The sequence below is a fragment of the Eubalaena glacialis genome, chromosome 18 (genome assembly GCF_028564815.1).
Source record: "Eubalaena glacialis isolate mEubGla1 chromosome 18, mEubGla1.1.hap2.+ XY, whole genome shotgun sequence".
NCBI classification, from domain to species: Eukaryota; Metazoa; Chordata; class Mammalia; order Artiodactyla; family Balaenidae; genus Eubalaena; species Eubalaena glacialis.
The window spans coordinates 54,819,677-54,846,456 of NC_083733.1; the positions used below are offsets into that span (position 1 = coordinate 54,819,677).

At 37.4% G+C, this 26,780-nt stretch overlaps 1 protein-coding gene across 3 annotated transcripts in view; it reads right to left on the reverse strand.

The window, feature by feature from the left end:
* The window catches only part of LOC133078876 (zinc finger protein 420), a 178,773-nt gene that overhangs the window by 143,780 nt on the left and 8,213 nt on the right, over positions 1-26,780 (reverse strand). The window contains exons 3-5 of one of the 3 annotated variants that reach the window (XM_061174045.1): positions 26,411-26,537; positions 26,032-26,127; positions 21,096-22,726 (exon numbers count right to left, since the gene is read on the reverse strand). In XM_061174045.1, coding sequence (XP_061030028.1) covers positions 21,096-22,726; positions 26,032-26,127; positions 26,411-26,537 — 1,854 coding nt within the window. Of the gene's footprint in view, positions 1-23; positions 313-20,625; positions 22,727-26,031; positions 26,128-26,410; positions 26,538-26,780 lie in introns of those variants that run through there. The other 2 variants (XM_061174043.1, XM_061174044.1) reach the window with 2 other exon arrangements.

Sequence of the window (26,780 nt, forward strand, 5' to 3'; positions counted from 1 at the left end):
CCTGGCATTCCGGACATACTCACCTCGACAGAGGGTGCAGTTCAGGGTCCAGGACCTGGTGCCCGGGATCCCAGCCCGGTTTCGGGTTCGCCCGCCCTGCGGGAGCCAGGCCAAACTCCTCCACAGACGCAGCCCTCTCCCCACGCGAGGTCCCCAAGTCGCGCGAACAAACGGAAATGAAGCCGCGTTCGGGACGCGGTGGCTCTGGGAAATGTAGTCCAACTCCGGGCAGGCTGTGGCTGGCCAGCGAGAACGTTAGGAGACCGAGTCCACAAACTCTCCGCTGGGTTCGAGGACCCGGCTGCTAGAACTAACTCGCCCCAACTGCCGCGCCCCGGAGATTTCTGGGAGAGCCCGCCTGCGCTCAGTGCGCAGGCGTGGGGCGCGCTCGCCTCGGGCAGTTGGACCCTGAGACCGCGGCGAGTGTTGAGTGGGCTCGGGGTCTTATACACATCAGGAGAAAGTGGGACCCGCCGGTGGGGCAGGTGCAGGGGACCAGCCTGAGCGTCAGACTGGCATGGGACCCTGTGTGCCTTGTCAGGCCCTTTGGTGCTTGTGAATATTTGCGAGACAACGCGAGATATTTTGGGGTAGACTGGGAGTCCCTCAGTGGCCGAGTGTATGGTTGTATTTCTGCCTGTGTGTGAGTCTACGTGCTGTTGGGTGTGAGGTTATTCGTACTTGAAGCTGCACGGTAATAGCATTTTATAACTGTGTGGGATTGTCTGACATATTAAGGGACCTCTACTTTTGTAGTTTGTTTTGTGCCATAATTGAGTGTGGTTGTGTGACTGGTGATGATTTGTGTCAATATAAAGGTACTTTTCTTGTGCCTATATCTTCAGAATGTCTGTTAGGAGTTTGACTAGCAAAAGAGCATATATGTGACTGAAAAAACGATGGATGGTCAAATTATTTCTTCCTTGAACACTAATTTGATGATCTGGAAAAGGTTATTCATTTGGCAGATAATTTAGACATGATTTTTCTATTGGATCAAATAAATGTATTATGGGGAAGAATGTAAAATCAACATAGTTGGGTTTTGTTTGTTTTATTTTTTAAGAAAGATAATTTCAAAGGTAGCCCTAGGGTAACCGCTTTTTCCTCTGCCACAGCCCTTCAAAGTAGGCATTCTTTCTTTTCTACTATTAAGGGGACATTATTGGGTAAGTTTGAGAGGCCATCCAACTAATAAAACAATAAAATAACTTTATGCATAAGAAGAGTGAATTTCATTAGAGTCCAGCATTAGTCAGATTTCCTGAATTCTAGGTCAAACCCTTGTCCCCATTTTCTTTTGAACATACCTTGGCTCACAGAGAGAAAAGAACTTAGGGCTGTAGGTCTGTTGGCAAGCCTGGACTTGTCTTCGCTTGCTTCAAGACCTCATGGCCTTTTTAGAAAAAATAATCACAAACTTGTGAATTTCCAGCACAAAGGAGATGGAGCTGTCATTTCACCATTTCTTCGGAGGGGAAAGCTCATAAAGCTTTTCTGATTTTCAGGACCATTTACCAAATACTTTGATCTCTTCCAAATAATGTGAATGGAGTAGCTAGTTTGGTGACCAAGATTGTTGAATGAATGAACCTGTGTGCTTGATCCAGTATAGCTATGTGAAATAAAGATGGTCAAATTGCACTGACTTAGAGGGAGTCGAAGTGTTAAAGTGGAGCAAAAATTTTGTCAGAGTATACATGGGAGACGTAGATTGGTTTTTTGTTTTTTGTTTTTTTTTTAAGAGATGACACATTCTGGTTTCAAATTGGACAGCATGCATTGATCTCAAGCTACCTCTGTTTGATTCTGGGTTATCTCTTTTGGCTTTTGAGTAGTTGTGATGATTGCTTGCAAGAAAAAGGAGGCTATTGTTTAAAGTAAAAAACAGGAATTATTAACCTGAGATGAATAGGTTCCGTGTGGATGGGCTTCTTATTGTAGATTAAACTTGTGACATTTTGTATGTATAGATAAATGTGATTTTTCTTTTTCAGAGAAAGTATAGGCAGCTTTAACAGATTGACAGAGGTACTTTGACCCAAAAAAGTGAAGACCTTTAGAAATACAGACTGCAGGAGCTGAGGAGGACTTTTTTTTAGCATACCATGTAATATACTTAATATAAAAAATAGTATATATTTTTTGGAAGGATTTGGCTCCTGTCAATGGTAACCTTTGAGGCTAGAAGAGAGGACTTACAGTAAAGGGGAAGAAGTGACAAAGAGGACTTTAAGCATTACTGATAATCTATTTTTTCCTTATAAGGAAAACATATTACTCATGTATTTAAATTTAAATTTTAAAATTCAAAAGAAAATGGAGATGTTGAAGATTTTGGAGCAAGAAAGTGAGTCAAGAAACCTAAACTCTGTGGAAGCAGACAAAATCCAGAAAAACATGCAGAAGACTGCAGAGAGGAAGGAAACTCAGGCAATAATTTTTCATAGGCCCCAGGTGCCTTGTTGTTTATCAGCTGGCAGTTTCAGATTTATGTTATGGCCTATTTTGACCTTGTAGACTCTTAAGGATTAGTTACTGCTTCAGCCCAGCAACTAGAGCCCTGTGGTAGTGGTTACCCGTGAATAGCACTGGTGAGTATATTCTTTTTCCTGGCATTGGATCATTTTCTTTGAGACTCTTTATCAATGCTGGCCAATGATTTTGACCTTCTGCCAATAGACTGGGTTTATACCAGTACATATGAGTCAGACATTTAATCAGTGATCTCAGGAAAGTATTTGAGGTACTCTAGTATTTTTATAATTATTTTTCACTAAGTTTTTATTTTAAAAAATTTTAAGCTATAGGAAAAGCAAAAGAATATTATAATGATGTACACTCTATATCCTTTACATACATTCACCAGTTTTTAACATTTTCTTAATCTCTGTCTACACCTATTTACATATTTTTGTTTGTTTTTTGCTCTATTTATGAGTAAGTGCAATATTATGAGTATTCAATATCAAGAAAACACATAAGAAATTTAACATTGATTCATAATATCTAATATATAATCTGTATTTAAATTGCCCCAGTTGTTTCTCTGATATCCTATATGTGCATTTAAAAAATTGATACAGGGACTTCCCCGGTGGCGCAGTGGTTAAGAATCTGCCTGCCAATGCAGCAGATGCGGGTTCGAGCCCTGGTCCAGGAAGATCCCACATGCCACAGAGCAACTAAGCCCCTGTGCCACAACTACTGAGCCTGCGCTCTAGAGCCCGTGAGCCACAACTACTGAGCCCACACGCTGCAATTACTGAAGCCCATGCGCCTAGAGCCGGTGCTCTGCAACAAAAGAAGTGACCACAGTGAGAAGCCCGCACACCGCAACAAAGAGTAGCCCTCACTCGCCACGACTAGAGAAAGCCTGCACGCGGCAACAAAGACCCAACACAGTCAAAAATAAAATAAATAAATTTATTTAAAAAATTGATACACAATCCAAATCAAGGTCACATATTGCATTGGATGGGCCCTTTTTTTTTAAGCCATAAATATTTATATCTCACAGTTCTGGAGGCTGGGAACTCCAAGATCAAGGTACAGGCAGATTTGGTTCCTGGTGAGAGCCCTTCCTGGGTCTCCATCTCACTATTTTCTCACATGGTGGAGAGAGGTCATATCTTTTTAATGTAGAGCAGTATTCCCCTTACCTGTTTTGTGTTTCACAGTGACATTTTAAAGAGTCGAAGAGTCTAGAACGTTTGTCTTGTACAGTGCCTAACATTCTGGATTTGTTTGTTTTGTCATGATTAGGTTAAGTTTAAATATATTTGACAAGAATACTAGGGGTGGTGCTGTATACTTCCTATTGTGTCACATCAAGAAGCACATAATTTAAGTTTGATCCATTATTGGTAATACTAAAGTTGATCACTTTGATTCGAGTAGTGTGTGTACCTGATTTCTCCATAATAAAAGTTACTTTTTTTCTTTGTAAGTCAAGAAGTAATCTGACGAATATTTTGAGACCATTTCACATATAACATTTTGCCTAATGTTTTTAGCATCCGTTGATGATCCTTGCCTAAGTAAGTTATAAAATTAGGGCTTGCAGTGGTGATTTTTAATTTTATCATTCTCTTATATAAAAGCTTTGCCTTTCCCCCCTTTTCTTCTCTATCTCTGGTTTTTCTCTTTTGAGTATCTCTGACTGATGGATTATTTTGTCATTTGAAGTATTTTAGTACAAGGAACAAAGTATTTTAGTCCATTTATTACCATCATTCTTTGTGTTGCTCAGATTGTCCAAATTTGGCCTCTCAAGCTGGCTCCTGTAATCCCCATTTGTCTTTGAGCAATTCCTTACTTTTTGACACAGGTATTGAAGACTTATATTGTACATTCTCTGTCCCAGGCCTTGAGTTAGCCACTTACTGAGGAGATTTTTTGAGATGATCTTTTCAAATATATATCCTTAACAAAGATATAGTTATTTGTGGTGCACATGCAATGGAATGTTATGCATCCAATAAACTTGGATTTATAAAGATAATAAATTTTAAATTAACAAGAATGAATCTTAAACATTTAATTCAGTATTATATTGGTGATATCTACCCATGTTCATTATTAATGTGCTATATAATATATGTGAATGGCTAGATAGATAGTCCTATTCTATTGTTTAGATTTACCACAATTTATTTAAATAATTCCCTACTGATGAACATTATGTTGCCATTTTTTTCAACATAATAAATGATACTCCCATCAGCACTCTTTTGCATTCACTTATGGGCACCTGTCAGATTGTTACTTCTGAGAAATCAATAAAAATGAAGAGTTAGGTTAAAGATGAGGATATTTATCAAGCATTATAATATAAAAGGTATTAGGTACTTAAGAAAGAGACAAAGATAAAAAGTTGTTTTTAGCCTAGCAAAGAAGATAAAAGCTGTACTGAAGTAACTCTAAGAGTATATAAAAGTCATTTCCAAGTTACAAATACATGTTCTGGAAGTTCAGAGGAGGGATATATTCTTCCCACAGGGACTACTGTTATCTCATGTACAAAATATAAAGGACTCAAAGAATCTCTTGATATTAATGGATTTTGTGAGGTCAGCTTTACTTGCAGTTTTTCTTTTGATGTCCTTATTAAATCAAAACTGAAGATAGTTGAATAAGGTAACTTGATAGCTGTTTGGGATAGTTTGGTCCAACTGGGCTGGTTTAGAAGTAAAGTTAAACAGACTAGCACTATTTTAGGTACCTAAAGGTTTAAATAACTTCCAGTAATTATGTTTTAGGCAGGAATTGAACACACAACTGTATATTTCACAAACAAAAAACTCATTCAAATTTCAAGAACTCACAATAAACTCCAATTAGGAAAAATAAAGCAATAGTTTAAAAATTATCCAGAGTCTCTATTTCTTTTTTTATTATTTGAAAACAGCTTCTATTTAACCAAGTATAAAAATGTTAGAAAAATATACATGTTCTTGAGCATAATAAATGGTCATTATTGAAAAATTTAGAAATAAACTTAAGAAAAAGAAAAAAAATCACTGATAATCTCACAGCCAAGAGATAACCACATTTTAGGTTTATCTTTCCAAATGCCATTTAAATATTTATATAGTCACAGAAAATGATGTCATATACTATATACTGTTTAATAATCTGCCTTTTCTGTGTTTTGAAACATAAAATATTGCATTGAAATTCATACAACTTTAAAATGTTCATAATATTTAAAAACAGACCATTAGTGTTTTGAAGTAATCATGGAATACATTTTGAGTATTTATGACTGAGTTGTTAAAAGTTGTTAATATGGTATATGTTTTATTGCAACATGTATATTAAAGATTACATGGAATCTGTTGAGCATCATAATTTCTTTTAATCATTCTACACTTGTCAGAATGCTGGAACGTATCTGAATAGTTCCTCATTCATGATGGCCATCTCCTGGATCTTGATCCTAGCTTTGGGTGATTAGGAATTTGTCATTGCAGGGGCTAGTGACCTTCAAGACTTCTCCTAAGAGGAGTAGAGATCATTGAACTCTATGCTGGAAAACTAGATGGATCTCATCTGGCTAGAGAAGGACTTCTTACCAAAATCTTAAATCTACCATCTAGAGCTTGTTTGTCCCTTTGTGTTTTTCCCAAGTGCTTGCCTGAAATTTTGGTCCATGTTCTCAGAAAATAGAGCTTTGCAGAGTTGTGCAAAGACAACTCTGCCCATAGCTATATTTTCCCATCGTTCACACTTTTCTCTAGGTCTTCCTAGGATGGCCTTGCTTTCCTGATAACCATGGAAATGGGACTCAGTTATTGAACAGCCAGAGCCTGGCCTGTTCCTTATCTTTTGCTATATGTAAGATGGTTAGATTCTAATCTCATTATAATGTCCTTATTGAATCATGAGATAAACGTAGTTGAAGGACAAGCGACAAGAGTCTAGGTGAGTGAGGAGAAATCACACAAGGTGAAACCATTGCCTAATAAAGTTCAGTTTTTCAGTTAACAGGAATTATTACAATGTTATTTGAAAAGCTGCCTTAGAAGCTACAGCACAATGGGGGAAATTAAAATTAAGTCCACTTCAGTATGACCTAGCAAAAGAATTTAATTTTCATTCCCTCTGTTAACTGGTAGCTTTCAAAGATAGTTTCTATTAAATTTGGGTATATATAAAAGAATATTTATTAAATATATTTAAGGTGTAATGACTCACAATACAGCAAAACCTGTGTACCAACTACTTATTTTAAGAAAGAGAATATTACTACTAACTTTGAAGACCCCTACATATCTACTCCCTTTCCTCTCCCCTCAACCATAATAGTTATCCTGAATTTTGTGTTCATAATTCTGTTGTTTTTCTTTATAGTTTGAACCACGTACCCCAAAACTATGTTGTTTATGCATATATTTTAGTTTTATGTAAATATTTTATACATTCTATGATTTGCTTTTTTAAATTATTTATTTATTTATTTTGGCTGCTAAGCGTCTTAGTTGTGGCACACTGGATCTTCATTGCGGCACGCGGGATCTTTAGTTGGGGCACACAGGCTCTTAGTTGCAGCATGCGGGCTTCTTAGTTGCAGCAGGGGGACTTCTTAGTTGTGGCATGCAGGCTCTTAGTTGCAGCATGTGAACTCTTAGTTGCGGCATGTGGGATCTAGTTCCCCGACGAGGGATCGAACCTGGGCCCCCTGCATTGGGAGCATGGAGTCTTACCCACTGGACCACCAGGGAAGTCCCTATGACTTGCTTTTTTTGTCAACATATTAGTGTGAGATTTAGCCATATAGCCATAATTCATTTTCACTGCTGTATGGTATTCTATTGCATGAGTATATCATGTTTTAAAATCCATTTTCTATAAATAGCAATGTAGATTGTTTCAAAATTTGATATTACAGTGCTGCTATAAACATTCTTGTACATGTTTACTGATGGATATGCAGAGGTTGCTCTAGGGCAGAGGTTTGCAAACTTTTTCCATATAAAGACATAGGAAATACTTTAGACTTTGCAGGCCCAATGGCCTCTATTACAACTCATCAGTTCTGCCATTGTAGCATGACAGCAGCCATGGACAATATGTAAAAGAATGAGTGTGGCTGTGTTCCGATAAAACTTTATTTACAAAAACAGGCAGTGGCAGGATTTAGCCAGTGGGCCATAGTTTGCCAGCCTCTATTCTAGTATATATATTATGAATGTGCTATCACTGAACACAGGGTATTTGGAGCATGCAAATATCTTCAGCTTTACTAGACAATGTGCAATATTTTCCAAAGGAGATTTTTCAATTTTTATTCTTTACTAACATTTGAAATTCTGAAAATTTTAAGTTTAGGCCGATCTGGTATATGGATATGAAATGAAATCTCATTTTGGTTTTAATTTGTATTTCCCTGATTAAGTTTTTTTGTTTTTGTTTTGAAACATATGTTTATTGGCCATTTGTCTAACATGAAATGCCTATTAAAGTTCTGTGCTCATTTTTTTCTTGGGTTGTCATTATTAATTATAGAACTTTATAAAAAATATTTTGGATGTTTTTGTGTTAGTCATATGTGTTGAAAATATCTTCTCCCAGTTTATAGCTTGTCTTTTCATTCTCTAGGGAATCTTTTAATAAATAGAAGTTTTCTGTTCAATGTCAGATTTATTAAATTTTTTTTAAAGACTTGTTCTTCTTTTGTGTTTTAAGAAATCATTATCTTACACTAAGGTCATAAATTTAGTCTCCTACATTATCTTCTTAAGGGTTTATAGTTTTGCCTTCCACATTTTTGGTTGTTATAAAATCTTTTGGGGGATTTCCCTCATGGCACAGTGGTTAAGAATCCGCCTGCCAATGCAGGGGACAAGGGTTCAAGCCCTGGTCCGGGAAGATCCCACATGCCACGGAGCAACTAAGCCCTGTGCTCTAGAGCTCGTGAGCCACAATGACTGAGCCCCGTGTGCCACAACTATTGAAGCCCACATGCCTAGAGCCTGTGCTCCACAACAAAGACAAACCACCGCTATGAGAAGCCCACGCACCGCAATGAAGAGTAGCCCCCGCTGGCTGCAACTAGAGAAAGCCCACACGCAGCGATGAAGACCAATGCAGCCAAAAATAAATAAATAAATAATACTTAAAAAAAAATCTTTTGGAATCAATCTCTTTCTGTAAGATAAAGGAGTGTAATTTATGTGTGCATGCGCAGCAGTTGTCCCAGAATATGAAAACGCTATCTTTTCCCCTATTATTGATGGTCATAAATTAGGTTATATGTATGTATGTCTTTATTCAATCTGTTGATCAAGTTATTTTTCCCTGTAATGTGTACATGCTCTTGATTAACATAGTTTTATAATAATTTTTGGTATATGATAACACAAAGACCTATCTGGGACCTTATTAATCTTCTCCAGTATATTGCTTTTTCTATTTCCTTTATTTTTTATTCTTATCTTTATTATTTCCTTGCTTTTACTTTCTTTTGGTTTATTCTGCCATTTTTTCTCACATTTTCAGTTGGATAATTACAGAATTAAGTTTTATGCTTCTTTCTTTTTTAAAAAAAGTTATTTTAGTTGATTTACTGTTGTGTTAATTTCTGCTGTACAGCAGTGATTCAGTTATATGTATATATACTTTTTCATATTCTTTTCCATTATGGTTTATTAAAGGATATTTTTGTTTGTTTTTTGGCTATGCTGTGTGGCTTGCGGGATGTTAGTTCCCTGACCAGGGATCGAACCTGTGCCTCCTGCAGTGGAAGCACAGAGTCCTAACCACTGGACCACCAGGAAAGTCCCTATTACAGGATATTGAATATAGTTCCCTTTGCTATACAGTAGGACCATGTTGTTTATCCATTTTATATATAATAGTTTGCATCTGCTAATCCCAAACTCCCACTCCATCGCTCCTCCACCTCACCTCCCCCGTTGGCAACCACAAGTCTGTTCTCTGTATCTGTGAGTCTGTTTCTGTTTCATATATCATTTGTCTCATATTTTAGATTCCACATGTAAGTGATATCATATGGCATTTGTCTTTCTCTTTCTGACTTACTTCACTTAGTATGATAATCTCTAGGTCCATCCATGTTGCTGAAAATGGCATTATGTCATCACTTTTTATGGCTGAGTAGTATTCCATTGTATATATGTACCACATCTTCTTTATCCATTTGGCTGCTGATGGACATTTAGGTTGCTTCCATGTCTTGGCTATTGTAAATAGTGCTGCTATGAACATTGGGGTGCATGAATTAGAGTTTTCTCGGGATATACGCCAAGGAGTGGGATTGCTGTGTCATATGGTAACTCTACTTTTAGTTTTTTAAGGAACCTCCACACTGTTCTCCCTAGTGGCTGCACCAATTTACATTCCCACCAACAGTTTAGGAGAGTTCCCTTTTTTCCATACCCTCTCCATCTGGTGACAGATGTTAACTAGACTTACTGTGGTGATCATTTTGCAATATATGCAAATATGGAAAAATCATGTACACCTGAAACTAAAATAATGTTTATGTCGCTTATACCTAAAAAGAAAAAAAAAGATTTCCTACCTCAAGGAAAATACCCTCGAAATTTCATGATGGAAAAAAACCTTGAAATCATTTAACACAATCTATCAAACAAGAAAAAAATTTTCAGATTATTTTTTGTATACCAGAATTGTTTTTATTTTGGTGCATTTGTCTTAAGCCAAATATTAATTTTAAAACTTAGCTATTAAGCATTCAGTCAAAGTGTGGTTTCAATGAACTTCTCCAAGGAACAGTATTATATGAAATTTTAATTTAAATTTTGTACATACTGGAAATACATTTTAAATGTATTTCTTCATTTGGGTCACCCTCAAAGAAGCTTGAAAAACACATCATATTCCAAAACCATATACTAAGGGAATGAAAATGACTTGAGGCTGTGTCAAGTCATTTTTCCATCATAAACAAGTCTTAGAAATATAATTTCTAAGCTCTGGAATTATAATTAACTTAGAAAAGGTAAATCAGACATTCTGGATAAGTGGTATTCCTTTGCATTCTTTTAATTGTATGTTAGATGTTATTTATATTTTACTTAGAGTATTTATATCTATTATCATTTACAGCAATTATTATTATCTGCTCTTGTTTGATTTTGAAACTAGGGCTATGCTACTAGCCTCACAGAATGAGCTTCAAAAATTTTATTAGGGGAGGGGTTTTGAAACATTTCAAGTGTAGAACTAATTGTTCTAGATTTCTCAAAAAACACAAACTACTAGGGAGGTGGTCTAGTGGTTAGGATTTGGTGCTTTCACTGCCGTGGCCTGGGTTCAATTCCTGGTTGGGGAACTGAGATCCCGCAAGCCACGCAGTATGGCTAAAAGTAAAAATAAAAACAAAACCCTACAAACTACTAAATCTCAACTAAGATAAAGCAGATATCCCAAATAACCAGATAACAGTAAAGAAATTGAATTTATACTGTAAAGCCCCCCAAAAAGAAATCCTGGGGCCCAGGTGTCTCCACTGGCAATTTATTACAAACATTTGAAGAATGAACACAGATTTTACACAACTTCTTCCAGAAAATAGAAGAAACACTTCCCAACTCATTTTATGAGACCAGTATTACACTGATCCCCAAGTGAGACAAAGACTTGGGGGAAAAAAAAAGTCATAATTTTAGACACAAAATCCTCAACAAAATGTTAGCAAATCAAATCCAACAAGGAAATTATACAACATACTGAGTGGGATTTGTTACAGGTATACAAGACAGATTTGACATTTAAAAAAATCAATGTAATCCACCATATCAACACGTTGAAGAAGAAAAATCCTATGATCAACTGCTTCAGAAAAATTTCAATTGGTGCAGAAAGAGCATTCGATAATATCCAACATCCATTCATGATTAAAAAAAAAAAAACCTCAAGAAGTTAGGAACAGAGGGGAACAACTTCAATTTAAAAAAGAGCACCGGGAGGGTGGAGTCAAAATGGCTACTAGGACACGGAATTCACGCCTCCTCACAACTAGGGCATCTACCAGGCACCGGTGGGGGACCATGGACACCTAAGGGGATGGGAGAAACCCCCAGCGACCGGGTAGGACGTGGGGCATGAGGGGAGAGAAGCGGGAGGAGAAGTGGAGGCGGGATGGGACTGGCGTCCCTGAGGGACGGCTGGGGGAGGGGGAGGGATCCCACGCCCAAAGAGGGAAATTGGGGAACCACTGGGAGGGCAGAGGATCAAAAGGGAGTGTGGCCAGCTTTCCCCTGCCCACTTGGGCCCGCAGGAACCTGCTGAGATCCCGGGCCTGATCCTCTGCCCACCTAGGCCCCCCCCAGCCACGTGGGTCTTGAGGGAGTGGGAGGGAGGGAAGGGCGAGCAAAAGTAAAGGCCGCACCTCTGGGATCGGCACCCCTGGGGGTGGCTAGGGGAGGCAAGGAGTTCCTACACCCAGCGGGACCCACTCACGGTTAGGGGTCCAGTGGCGACAGGGGAGACCCTGTGGGAGACAGTGGGGGAGGGGTGCAAAGGAACAGAAGGGAATGGGGCCAGTGCTTTCCCTGTCCACTTAGGCACCAGGGAGACTGTTGGGCTCCCAGGCCTAATCCTCTGCCCTCGGAGCCTCTCCTGCCATGCAGAACCAAAGCCCTGCCCTTACACCCCCACCCAGCACCCTACCTCTACACTCAGAGACCCCCTCCAACGAGCTGGGCCTAAACCCCACCCACACTCCATCACTCAGGGATCTAACTCCAAACTCCAAAACCCCACACTGCAGAGACTCTCCTTTAGACGTGCCGCCTCTCCCCTTCCATGCAGGTCTTAAGCAGAGGCCCCGCCCCACACTTGAACTTTGCCCCGCCACTCCCTGCCCCACACTCAAACGTCAACCCCCCCCACCCGTCTAGGTGCCCCCCCACCCTAAACCCCCCCCTTGCTTAAGTTCCACCCCTGCCTAAACTCTGCCCCTGGCCAGGGCTTTTTTTTTTTCTTTTTTCCTCTTTTAGATTGGGGTTTTGTTTAACCTTGTTGATTCATTGTTGTTGATTCTTTTACATTTTTATTTTTCCTAATAAATCTTTTATTTTTCTACTTTTTATTCTTTATACTTCGTTATTGTTCTCTCCTCTTGGCTTGTTCCCCCCCCCCCCTTTTTTTGTTGTGGTTTTATTTTACCTTGTTGCAGTTGTTTCAATTATAGTTTTATTTTTCCTAATATATTTTTTATCTTTCTAGTTTTATTTTGTTTTTTATTCTTCGATATTGTACTGCTCCTTTTTTTCTTTTTTACCGCACCATGTACCTTGTGGGAGAATCTTGTTCCCAGGTCGAGGGTCAGGCCCAAGCTCCTGTGGTGGGAGCTACAAGTCCAAACTGCTGGACTAACAGACAACCTCAGACCCCAGGGAATGTCAATTGGAGTGAGGCCTCCTGGAGGTCCTCACCTCAGCACCAAGACCCAGCTCTATCCAACTGCCTGCAAACTCCAGTGCTGGATGTCTCAGGCCAAACAACCAGTAAGACAGGAATACAGCATCACCTATCAAAAAAAAAAAAAAAAAGAAATGACAAAAAAATGTGTTACAGAAGAAGGAGCAAGGTAAAAACCTACAAGACCAAATAAATGAAGATGAAATACGCAACCTACCTGAAAAAGAATTCAGAGTAATGATAGTAAAGAGGACCCAAAATCTCGGAAACAGAATGGAGAAAATACAAGAAACATGTAACAAGGATCTAGAAGAACTACAGAGCAAACAAACAGTGATGAACAACACAATTACTAAAATTAAAAATACTCTAGAAGGAATCAATAGCAGAATAACAGAGGCAGAAGAACGGATAAGTGAGCTGGAAGATAAAATGGTGGAAATAACTGCCAGGGAGCAGAATAAATGAAAAAGAATGAAAAGAATTGAGGGCAGTCTCAGAGACCTCTGGGACAACATTAAACGCACCAACATTCGAAGTATAGGGGTCCCAGAAGAAGAAGAGAAAAAGAAAGGGTCTGAGAAAATATGTGAAGAGATTATAGTAGAAAACTTCCCTAACACGGGAAAGGAAATAGTCAATGAAGTCCAGGAAGCACAGAGAGTACCATACAGGATAAACCCAAAGAGAAACATGTCGAGACACATATTAATCAAACTACCAAACATTAAATACAAAGAAAAAGGTTAACAGCTGATTTTTCAGCAAAAACTCTGCAAGCCAGAAGGGAGTGGCAGGACATATTTAAAGTGATGAAGGGGAAAAACCTACAACCAAGATTACTCTACCCAGCAAGGATCTCATTCAGATTCGAAGGAGAAATTAAAACCTTTACAGATAAGCAAAAGTTAAGAGAATTCAGCACCACCAAACCAGCTTTACCACAAATGCTAAAGGAACTTCTCTAGGCAGGAAACACAAGAGAAGGAAAAGACCTACAATAACAAACCCAAAACAATTAAGAAAATGGTAATAGAAACATACATATTGATAACTACCTTAAATGTAAATGGATTAAATGCTCCAACCAAAAGACATAGACTGGCTGAATGGGTACAAAAACAAGACCCATATATATGCTGTCTACAAGAGACACACTTCAGACATAGGGACACATACAGACTGAAAGTGAAGGGAAGGAAAAAGATATTCCATGCAAATGGAAATCAAAAGAAAGCTGGAGTAGCAATTCTCATATCAGACAAAACAGACTTTAAAATAAAGACTATTACAAGAGACAAAGAAGGACACTACATGATGATCAAGGGTTCAATCCAAGAAGAAGATATAACAATTGTAAATATTTATGTACCCAACATAGGAGCACCTCAATACATCAGGCAAATGCTAACAGCCATAAAAGGGGAAATCGACAGTAACACAACCATAGTAGGGGACTCTAACACCCCACTTTCACCAATGGACAGATCATCCAAAATGAAAATAAATAAGGAAACATAAGCTTTAAATGATACATTAAACAAGATGGACTTAATTGATATTTATAGGACATTCCATCCAAAAACAACAGAATACACTTTCTTCTCAAATGCTCATGGAACATTCTCCAGGATAGACCATATCTTGGGTCACAAATCAAGCCTTGGTAAATTTAAGAAAATTGAAATTGTATCAAGTATCTTTTCCGACCACAAGCTATGAGACTAGATATCAGTTACAGGAAAAAAGCTGTAAGAAATACAAACACATGGAGGCGAAACAATACACTACTAAATAACCAAGAGATCACTGAAGAAATCAAAGACAAAATAAAAAAAATACCTAGAAACAAATGACAATGAAAACACGACGACCCAAAACCTATGGGATGCAGCAAAAGCAGTTCTAAGAGGGAAGTTTATAGCAATTACAATTCTACCTCAAGAATCAAGAAAAATCTCATATAAACAAACTAACCTTACACCTAAAGCAATTAGAGAAAGAAGAACAAAAAAACCCCAAAGTTAGCAGAAGGAAAGAAATCATAAAGATCAGATCAGAAATAAATGAAAAAGAAATGAAGGAAACAATAGCAAAGATCAATAAAACTAAAAGCTGCCTCTTTGAGAAGATAAACAACATTGATAAACGATTAGCCAGAGTCATCAAGAAAAAAGGGAGAAGACTCAAATCCACAGAATTAGAAATGGAAAAGGAAAAGTAACAACTGACACTGCAGAAATACAAAGGATCATGAGAGATTACTACAAGCAACTAATGCCAATAAAATGGATAACCTGGAAGAAATGGACAAATGCTTAGAAAAGCACAACGTTCTGAGACTGAACCTGAAAGGAAGAGAAAATATAAACAGACCAATCACAAGCACTGAAATTGAAACTGTGATTAAAAATATTCCAACAAACAAAAGTCCAGGACCAGATGGCTTCACAGGCAAATTCTATCAAACATTTAGAGAAGAGCTAACACCTATCCTTCTCAAACTCTTTCAAAATATAGCAGAGGGAGGAACACTCCCAAACTCATTCTACGAGGCCACCATCACCTTGATACCAAAATGAGACAAAGATGTCACAAAAAAAGAAAACTACAAGCCAATATCTCTGATGAACATAGATGCAAATATCCTCGACAAAATACTAGCAAACAGAATCCAACAACACATTAAAAGGATCATACACCATGATCAAGTAGGGTTTATCCCAAGAATGCAAGGATTCTTCAATATATGCAAATCAATCAATGTGATAAAACATATTAACAAATTGAAGGAGAAAAACCATATGATCATCTCAATAGATGCAGAAAAAGCTTTTGACAAAATTCAACACCCATTTATGATAAAAACTCTCCAGAAAGTAGGCATAGAGGGAACCTACCTCAACATAATAAAGGCCATGGATGACAAACCCACAGCCAACATCGTCCTCAATGGTGAAAAACTGAAACCATTTCCTTTAAGATCAGAAACAAGACAAGGTTGCCCACTCTCACCACTATCATTCAACAGAGTTTTGGAAGTTTTAGCCACAGCAATCAGAGAAGAAAAAGAAATAAAAGGAATGCAAATAGGAAAAGAAGTAAAACTGTCACTGTTTGCAGATGACATGACACTATACATAGAGAATCCTAAAGATGCTACCAGAAAACTACTAGAGCTAATCAATGAATTTGGTAGAGTAGCAGGATACAAAATTAATGCACAGAAATCTCTTGCATTCCTATACACTAATGATGAAATATCTGAAAGAGAAATTAAGGAAACAGTCCCATTTACCACTGCAACAAAAAGAATAAAATACCTAGGAATAAACCTGCCTAAAGAGACAAAAGACCTCTATGCAGAAAACTATAAGACACTGATGAAAAATTAAAGATGATACAAACATATGGAGAGGTATACTATATTCTTGGATTGGAAGAATCAACACTGTGAAAGTGACTCTACTACCCAAAGCAATCTACAGATTCAATGCAATCCCTATCAAACTGCCAATAGCATTTTTCACAGAACTAGAACAAAAAATTGTACAATTTGTATGGAAACACAAAAGACCCCGAATAGCCAAAACAATCTTGAGAAAAATAATGGAGCTGGAGGAATCAGGCTCCCGGACTTCAGACTATACAGCAAAGCTACAGTAGTCAAGTCAGTATGTTACTGGCACAAAAACAGAAATATAGATCAATGGAACAGAAGAGAAAGCCCAGAGATAAACCCACACATCTATGGTCACCTAACCTATGACAAAGGACGCCAGAATATACAATGGAGCAAAGACATCCTCTTCAATGAGTGGTGCTGGTAAAACTGGACACGTAAAAGAATGAAATTAGAACACTCCCTAACACTATACAGAAAAATAAACTCAAAATGGATTAAAAGCCTAAATGTAAGGCCAGACACTATTAAACTCTTAGAGGAAAACATAGGCAGAACACTCTGACATAAATCGCAGCAAGATCTTTTTTGACCCACCTCCTAGAGTAATGAAAATAAAAACAAAAATAAACAAATGTGACCTAATTAAATTCAAAAGCATTTGCACAGCAAAGGAAACCATAAACAAGACGAAAAGACAACCCTCAGAATGGGAAAAATTATTTGCAAACGAAGCAACTGACAATGGATTAATCTCCAAAATATACAAGCAGGTCATGCAGCTCAGTCTGAAAAAAACAAACAACGCAATCCAAAAATGGGCAGAAGACCTAAATAGACATTTCTCCAAAGAAGATATACAGATTGCCAACAAACACATGAAAAGATGCTCAATGTCATTAATTATTAGAGAAGAGCAAGTCAAAACTGCAATGAGATATCACCTCACACTGGTCAGAATGGCCATCATCAAAAAATCTACAAATAATAAATGCTGGAGAGGGTGTGGAGAAAAGGGAACCCTCCTGCACTGTTGGTGGGAATGTAAATTGATACAGCCACTATGGAGAACAGTATGGAGGTTCCTTAAAAAACTAAAAATAGAATGACCGTATGACCCAGCAATCCCACTACTGGGCATATACCCTGAGAAAATCATAATTCAAAAAGAGACATGTACCACTATGTTGATTGCAGCACTATTTACAATAGCCAGGACATGGAAGCAACCTAAGCGTCCACTGACAGATGAATGGATAAAGAAGATGTGGCACATATATACGATGGAATATTAGTCAGCCATAAAAAGAAATGAAACTGAGTTACTTGTAGTGAGGTGGATGGACCTAGAGTCCGTCATACAGAGTGAAGTAAGTCAGAAAGAGAAAAACAAATACCATATGCTGACACATATATATGGAATCTAAAAAAAAAAAAAAAAAAAAAGGTTCTCATGAACTTAGGGGCAGGACAGGAATAAAGGCACAGATGTAGAGAATGGACTTGAGGACACGGGGAGGGGGAAGTGTAAGCTGGGACGAAGTGAGAAAGTAGCATTGACATATATACACTACCAAATATAAAATAGCTAGTGGGAAGCTGCATGGCACAGGGAGGTCAGCTCGGTGCTTTGCGACCACCTAGAGGGGTGGGATAAGGAGGGTGGGAGGGAGACGCAAGTGGGAGGGGATATGGGGATATACATATGCATATAGCTGATTCACTTTGTTATACAGCAGAAACTAACACAACATTGTAAAGCAATTACACTCCAATAAAGATGTTAGAAAAAATAAAGATAAAAAAATAAAAATAAAAAAGAGCACCTGCACAAAACCTACAGCTAACATAATACTTAACAGTGAAAGACTGAGAGTTTCCCCCTAAGATCAGAAACAAGGCAAGGATATATGCTTGTACCACTCTTACTCAACATAACACTGGAAGTAATAGTCACCATAATAAGGGAAGAAAAGAAACAAAAGACATATAGACTAGAAGAAAAAAACTGTCCTTGTTTATAGCTGACATGATTATCTATGTAGAAAATACCAAGGAATGTACAAAACAAAAACTTCCAGAACTAATTAGTGAGTTCTGCAGCAAGATAATAGATTACAAGATCAATATACAAGTTATTTGTAACTCATATACAAATTATATTGATATTACAGTCTATGACTTTGCTGTAGAACTCACAAATTATATAATTTGTATATTGATTTGTATATATGTATATGTACATATATAATTTGTGTATACTAGTGATTAATAGATAAAAGGAAAAACACAACACCATTTACAACTTTTCCAAAGAAAATGAAACACTTGATATACACTTATAAATCATGTATGCGATCTGTATGCCAAAAATTACAAATCCTAATAAGAGAAATCAAAGACTATATTAGTTTTCTAGGGCTGCCATAACAAATTACCAACAAACTTAGTTTAAGACAACTTAACTTTATTTTCTCACAGTTCTGAGGGCTAGAAGTCCAAAATCGAGGTATTGGCAGGGCCATGCTTTCTCTAAAGGCACTAGGGGATGATTCTTTCTTGCCCTTTCCAGTTTCTGGTAGTTATTAGTAAGGCTTGGTGTTCCTTGGCTTGTAGATGCATCATTCCAACCTTGCCTCTGATTTCACATGGCTTTCCCTATGTGTCTGTGTCCATATTTCCCTCTTCTTATAAGGATACTAGTCATTAGAGTAGTGCTTACTCTAATCCAATATGACCTCACCTTAATTTGATTACATCTGCGAAGTCTCTATTTCCAAATAAGGTCACATTCACAGGTACTGAGAGTTAGGACTTGAATATTTTGGGGAACACAATTAAACCCACAATAAAGACCTAAAAATGGAGAGACATATCATGTTCATGGACTGGAAGACTCAGAGAGTAAAGATGTCAATTATCCCCAAATTGAAATTCTATTACAACTCAGCAAACTCTTTTTTTGTACATATAGGTTAGTTTATTCTAGAATTTATATGAAATGGCAAAAGACCTAGAATAGTTAAGTCAATTTTAAAAAGGTAAAGTGGGAGGAATCACTCTACCCAATATTAAGACATCCTACAGAGTGACAGTAACCAAGACAGGGTGGTATTGGCAGAGGGATAGCCACATAGATCAACAGAAGAGAACAGAAAATCCAGAAATAGACATACACAAATATAAAGGCACAAAATCAATTTATTGAAGGTAGCCTTTTCAACAAATGGTACTAGAACAACTGGACACCCATAAGGCAACACAAACAAATAAACAACATGAAGCTAAAGTTTATAATGTATGCAAATATTAACTCAAAATGGATCACAGACTTAAATGCAAAACATAAAACCATGAAAACTTCAGGCAAAAATGTAGGAGAATATCTTTGGGATCTGGAGCTAGAAAAGGAGTCCTTAGATTTGACACCAAAAGCTAGATCCATAAAAGGAAAAAGTAATAAGCTAGACCTTATCAAAATTAAAAAGTTTTGCTTTTCAAAAGACCCTGCCTAGAAGGCTGAAAAGCTACGCACTGGGGAAAATTTTTGCAAACTACATATCAAACAAAGGACTAGTACTGACTAGAATAAAGAAAGCACTCTCTCACAATCCAACAGTCAAAAAAAAGATACAATTCAAAAATGAAGGAGTAAAAGACACAGTCATTTCACCACAATGGATACAGGGATGGCAAATAAGCACACCATCATTAGCCACTAGGGAAATGGAAATTATAACCACAAAGAGATATCATTACACACCTATCAGAATGGCTAAGATAAAAAGTGGTGAAAAAACCAAATGCTGGTAGAGATACAGAAAAACTGGGTCTCTCATGTTCCTGGTGTGAATGTAAAATGGAAAAGCCACTTTGGAAAATGATTTGTCCATTTCTTGTAAGAGAAACGTTCATTTACTATATAACCCAGAAACTACTCTCTTAAACATTTAGACCAGAGAAATGGAAGTTTATGTTCACGCAAAAATTTATACAAAAATGTTCACAAGCAGCTTTATTTGTAAGGGCAAAACATTTTTTTCCCCTTAGGGTTTCGTTTTAGTAAGAATTTTGATTCAGAACAAGGTATAACCTCACATTAATATTAGAATGTTTTGTTCCAAAAGGATTTACCTGATGCTTGGTAAGAGTGATGAAAGATTTACCGTATGTATTGTATTTGTAAAGTTCCCTTCTCATTTGAATTCTGTAATAGTATACGATTAAAACACTAAATAAAAGTAATGTTTACAATAATAGCTAACATTTATTAAGCATTAACTATGTAGTACACATTGCTTTAAGGCTTTACAGTATGTATTTACTTCTTTAAATTGCAGAACACTATGATGAAATGTATGATATTAATGGAAACTAAAACAAACAGGGGTTAAGTAACTTTTGCAAAGGAACACCCACATAGTAAACGGTGGAGCTCAGATGATACTGTACAAGAGAACCCTACAATTTAGGGTTGAGCTCTCATATGAATTCACTAATGTCTAACTAGGATTGAAATATGATGGAAAGTAATTCTGCACTTATATTAATCTAGCCTTTCTTAAATGTGAATTCTCTGAAGGTGAGTTACTTACAAGTTTAAGTAAAAAAGGATTCTCACATTCATAATCTGAATTTTCTGATATCCCAAAGCTGAATGTCATGGGCAAACAGGTAAAGGATTTACTAAATTAATTTTTTCATACAGTTTTTCTCCATTATGAAGTTTCTGATGTTGAGTAAGGTGTGAATGACGTCTAAAGTTCTTACCATATGCATTACATTTATAAGGCTTCTCGCCAGAATGAATTCTCTGATGTTGAGTAAGTTGTGATCCACGATTAAAGGCCTTTCCACATTCGTTACATTTGTATGGTTTCTCACCAGTATGAATTCTCTGATGCTGAGTCAGATGTGAACCACGAATAAAGGCCTTCCCACATTCATTACATTCATAGGGCTTCTCACCAGTATGAACTCTCTGATGGTAAGTTAGCTGTGAGCTACGAATAAAAGTCTTACCACATTCCTTACATTCATATGGTTTCCTACCAGTATGAAAAATCTGATGTAGATTAAGTTGTGAGGCACAAATGAAGATCTTCCCACACTGCTTACATTCATAGGGATTCTCACCTGTATGAATTTTCTGATGTTGAGACAGTTGTGAGCCATAAATAAAGGCCTTTCCACACTCTTTACATTCATAGGGTTTTTCACCAGTATGAATTCTCTGATGCTGAGTAAGATGTGAGCCACGAATAAAGGCTTTCCCACATTCCTTACATTCAAAGGGTTTTTCACCAGTGTGAATTTTTTGATGTTCAGTAAGTTGTGAGCCACGAATAAATGATTTCCCACATTCTTGACATTCATATGGTTTCTCGCCAGTATGAATTCTCTGATGTCGAATAAGCTGTGAGCCATAGTTAAAGGCCTTTCCACACTGCTTACATTCGTGTGGTTTCTTACCTGTATGGATCCTCTGATGTTCAGTAAGTTGTGAGCCACGAATAAAGGACATCTCACAATCTTTACATTTATAAGGCTTTTCACCAGTATGGAATCTATAATGTAGAGTAAGCTGTGAACCATAACTAAAGGCTTTCCCACATTTCTTACATTCATAGGGTTTCTCACCAGTATGAATTCTCTGGTGTTCAGTAAGTTGACAGCCACGAATAAAGGCCTTTCCACATTCCTTACATTGATAGGGTTTCTCTGCAGTATGAACTCTCTGATGGTAAGTAAGTTGTGAGCCACGAAAAAAGGCCTTCCCACATGCATTACATTCATAGGGTCTTTCACCAGTATGAATTCTTTGATGCTGAGTAAGATGAGAGCTACGAATAAAGGCCTTCCCACACTCTTTACATTCATAAGGTTTCTCTCCAGTGTGAATTCTTTGATGATAAATAAGTTGCGAGGCACAGATAAAAGCTTTTCTACATTCCTTACATTCATAGGGTTTCTTAGCAACATGAACTCTCTGATGGTAAGTAAGTTGTGAGTCCTGAATAAAGGCCTTTCCACATTCTTTACATTCATAGAATTTTTCATCAGAATGATTTTTCTGATGTTCAGTCTGTTGAAAGCCAAGGATAAAATATTTTCTGCATGCTTTACATTCACAGAATTTCTCAGTAGAATGAATTCTCTGTTGTAACGTAACGGATGTGGTTTGACTAAAATTAGGCATTTCTTCATAAACTACTAGTTGCCTAAAAAGTCCCTCTTTATTTCCTAAATGGCTTTCAAACTGGTCTCTGCAATCCTTATCATCTTGAAAACTTTTGCACTCACACTTATGGCTTGTGAGTTGTTCTATTATCTCCCACTGAGATGCTTCTAGTTCATAAATTTCTCTTTTTGATGATAGCTTCTTGTTTTCACACCTGGATTCCCAGTCTGTAAGATAACAAGTAAACAAATGCTATTTTCACATTCCTTGAAAAATGAAACTTCTAAGGTAGAAATGGTGGACTCAAACTGAATATCATACTCATAAGATGTCAGTGCAACCAATGGAACAGAAAAGAAAAATCCATAAATAGACACAATTATAAGTGTAAATTTAGCATAGAATAAAAGTAGCAGCTAAAACCAGTAGGGAAAAGATGTACTCTTTTTTAATAAATGAAAGTGATAAACATAAGGATAAACATAGGAGACACTGCTTTGGGAAAGATCCCCAGTGTTCTCCTTACTTGCTGCAAATAATGAAACCTTCCTTCTCCCTTAAAAAAACAAAAACAAAACAACAATACGACATAAGGATAAACATACAGAAAAAAGATGAAATTGCATTAGTACCTTAGACCTTACAGTAGGATAAATTCCAAATGGATCAGATACCCTTACTTAGAGAAATGAAAACACAGAAATAACTAGAATAAAACTTGGGTGACTTCTTCTATAACTTAGGAATGGGGAAATTTTTCCAAATCACAACTTCATAAAAATGACCACACTGGGACTTCCCACATCCAGTGGTTAAGGCTCCATGCTTCCACTGCAGGGTGCATGGGTTCAATCTCTGGCCGGGGAACTAAGATCCCACATGCCGTGCAGTGGGGCCAAAAAAAAATGATGTTGGATTAATTATCTATGTAGAAAAAGTAAAATTAAAAAAAATGATCATGTTACAGTAGAAAACAAAAACAAAAGAAAAGGTTAGCATGTCAAAAACACATTAAGGAAAGTAAAAGGACAAGCTGGGAAAAAATAGATATGTATAGGTATCTATACTTATGTGAACTCTATCTCAAAATTGCACTAGCGGGACTTCCCTGGTGGTCCAGTGGTTAAGACTCCATGCTTCCACTGCAGGGGGCACAGGTTCGATCCCTGGTCAGGGAACCAAGATCCCACATGCTGCGTGGCACGGCCAAAAAACAAACAAAAAAATAAAGCAAAAAAAAATTTTTTTTTAATTGCACCAGCAAATTTCAAAAATTCTGATGCAGAAAGTTTTCACTGAAGTATAATTTGTTACAGAAAAAGATTAACAATAACCCAATTGTCCATCAGTAGGTGGCTGGTAGAAATAATTCATGGTATATCCACATCATGGAGTACTACGAAGCAGTTAAAAAGGAATATCTCTTTATATTAATGTGAAGTGTTGATTGAAATACACTTCATTGTAAAAGAAATGTCGAGCTTCCCTGGTGGCACAGTGGTTAAGAATCCGCCTGCCAATGCAGGGGACATGGGTTCAAGCCCTGGTCCGGGAGGATCCCACATGCCATGGAGCAACTAAGGCCGGGCGCCACAAGTACTGAAGCCCGTGCGCCTAAAGCCCATGCTCTGCAGTAAGAGAGGCCACCGTAGTAAGAGGCCCGCGCACCGCAACGAAGAGTAGCCCCCGCTCACCGCAACTAGAGAAAGCCCACACGCAGCAACGAAGATCCAATGCAGCCAAAAATAAATAAATTAAGAAAAAAAAAAGAAATGTCAATAAAAGTATGTATAGTTATGCTCTTTTTATCTTAGGAAGGAGAGGAGGTGGAAGAAGTATAAATGTATAATACACATTTGCTTTTATTTTAAAAAGGGGGAGGAATAAACCCCATGGTTACAGGGTAGGGAAGGAACAGGTGGAGGAGCCAGCAATAGAAGTCAGATTTCTTTGAATATAACTTGTTTTGTAGATTTGACTTTGGTGGTATATAAATATATTAAATAATTATAAAACAAAATTAAATTACAGGAAAGCACAGCTTAAAAATTGAAAAAAAAAAAAAAAAGAACCAGTATTTACAATTGGTGGCATAACCATACAAGGAAACTACTTCAAATAACTTTCAAACATAGTAATTTGACTGTGAGATATACCCTATGAAGGGAACAAAAAACTGCCAGAACAATTATCTCAAACTGTTTTGAGTAATCATATTGTTAGTGGTAGTGTTGATCTTCTTATTTTAGAGACTTCTTGTATAATGTGGGATAAAATATGTAATTATGTGATATTCTAATTGCATCATTCTTAGTGTCCTTGATAACTGGGACTCCTGGCATGGGAGAAAATAGATGCAGCTGTAAGATCTTAAAAAGGGTTAAATAAAAAGCCTATAATTCAGAATCTGAATTGAATTGGTATGAACTCAACCTATAGTTTATCTTATGTTTTTTAATTAAGACTTTATTTCTTAGAGTAGTTTTAGGTTTACAGAAAAACTGAACTAAGTCCAGAGAGTTCCCACATGCTCCCTTTTCCTTCCCCTCCAGGTTCCCTTATCAGTAATAACTTAATATCTTGCATTGGTGCAGTATATTTGTTAAAATTGATGAATATATATTGATACATTACTTTCTTCTATTTCTGTTCTCCCTGACTCACCCTAGCCACACTTATCTGTTGATCCTCAAAAGGATCAAACTCACTGCTACCTCAGTTCCTCTGCAACTGCTAGTCCCTCTGCCTTAAACTGCTCTTCTTGGGAATTCCTTGGCAGTCCAGCGGTTAGGACTCTGAGCTTTCACTGCCGAGGGCCTGGGTTTGATCCCTGGTTGGGGAATTAAGATCCCACAAGCCACGCAGGGCGGCCAAAAAACAAACAAACAAAAAACCCCAAAAAACAAAAACCTGCTCTTCTCCCAGAATTTGCATGGCTTACTCTATTCATGTCTCCCCTCAAATGCGAGCACCTCAGAGAGCCATCCTTAACCACTCTTTCTATAAGAACACCTCTCCCCATTACTTTGTGATTCTCTATGCTTTTTGTTTTGCTTCCTAACACTCATCACTCTTTGTATATTTTTATTTGTTACTATTTCTTCTGCTAGGAAAAGATCAATGGGGATAGGGAATTTTTCCTGTTTACTGTTATATTCTCAATACTTAGAATATAGAGGGTATTTTAAAATATTTGTTGGATAAAGACTCATACAGGTTTCACTAGATCAAAAATATAAAATGTTAAAATGGTTATCATTGAAAAAGGAGGGCTATTCCCTGCTTGAAAATACAGGGGAACATGAAAGAAAACAAGGGAAGTGGTAAATGGAGCAAAGAGGGGGATTCCTTAGGTAACTGATGCTAAAACACTTTTGTCCTCCAGGGCTCAGGATTTTACTCCACAGGCCTAGGAGTAAAAGGCTTTAGTTGGGTCTGTGAGGAGAACTTTGGAGCTAATAACTCAAAGGTGTGGCCAACTTATTAAGGAATTTAACAACGGCCTCCCTTTGCCTGATCATCTCTTACTCACCTGGGCTCAGACCTCTTGTCACATCCCGTACAACCTTCCAAGGGTCCTTCCCTTGCTCCAATAAGGAGAGCACATCTGGCTTAGAAATGGAAAATCCTGCTTATAAGAATGGAAATGGATATGGTTACATTCTGCTTGTCCAGAATTAAAATTGAGTCCACTGTTCATCAAGTAAGAAGGTCAATTACAGAAAGATTCAGAGAAAGGATATCTGAAGAAAAGAGTAGATAAAAGTGCCCAATGGAGCTGTCCATTTCAAAGTCTATAAGGCACAAAAAATTTATTTGGGACTAGGGGTCTGAAATTCAGCTAGGCACTTGGAAACTTTTCTAACTTTCACAAAGACTGAAGTTGAATTATTGGGAACAGACAAAATTACCCAGTGAGACCAGGTTGCTGTAGTTCTCCAACATCACGTCTCTGTACAAATCCCTCTGTTCCAATTCCAGGCACTCCCACTCTTCCTGTGAGAAGTCTATGGCCACATCCTTGAACAACACCAACCTCTGAAATGACAACCCAGGGTTAATGGTAAAATAAAGAAATATTTTTTAGAAGTAATGAGAGGAGAAGAAAAGTATTACATAAAGTGGCCAAAACAGAAATACGTTGAAGCTGGAAGTTTGCAATATGGCTAAATAATGGAAAGGAAGGGAGTGTGATAAATGCAGAGCATCTAAATAGTTTCTAAACATTCCTATTACTCTGTCATAGCTTCTTGTGAACAGTTACAAGAATGAACAAAAGCC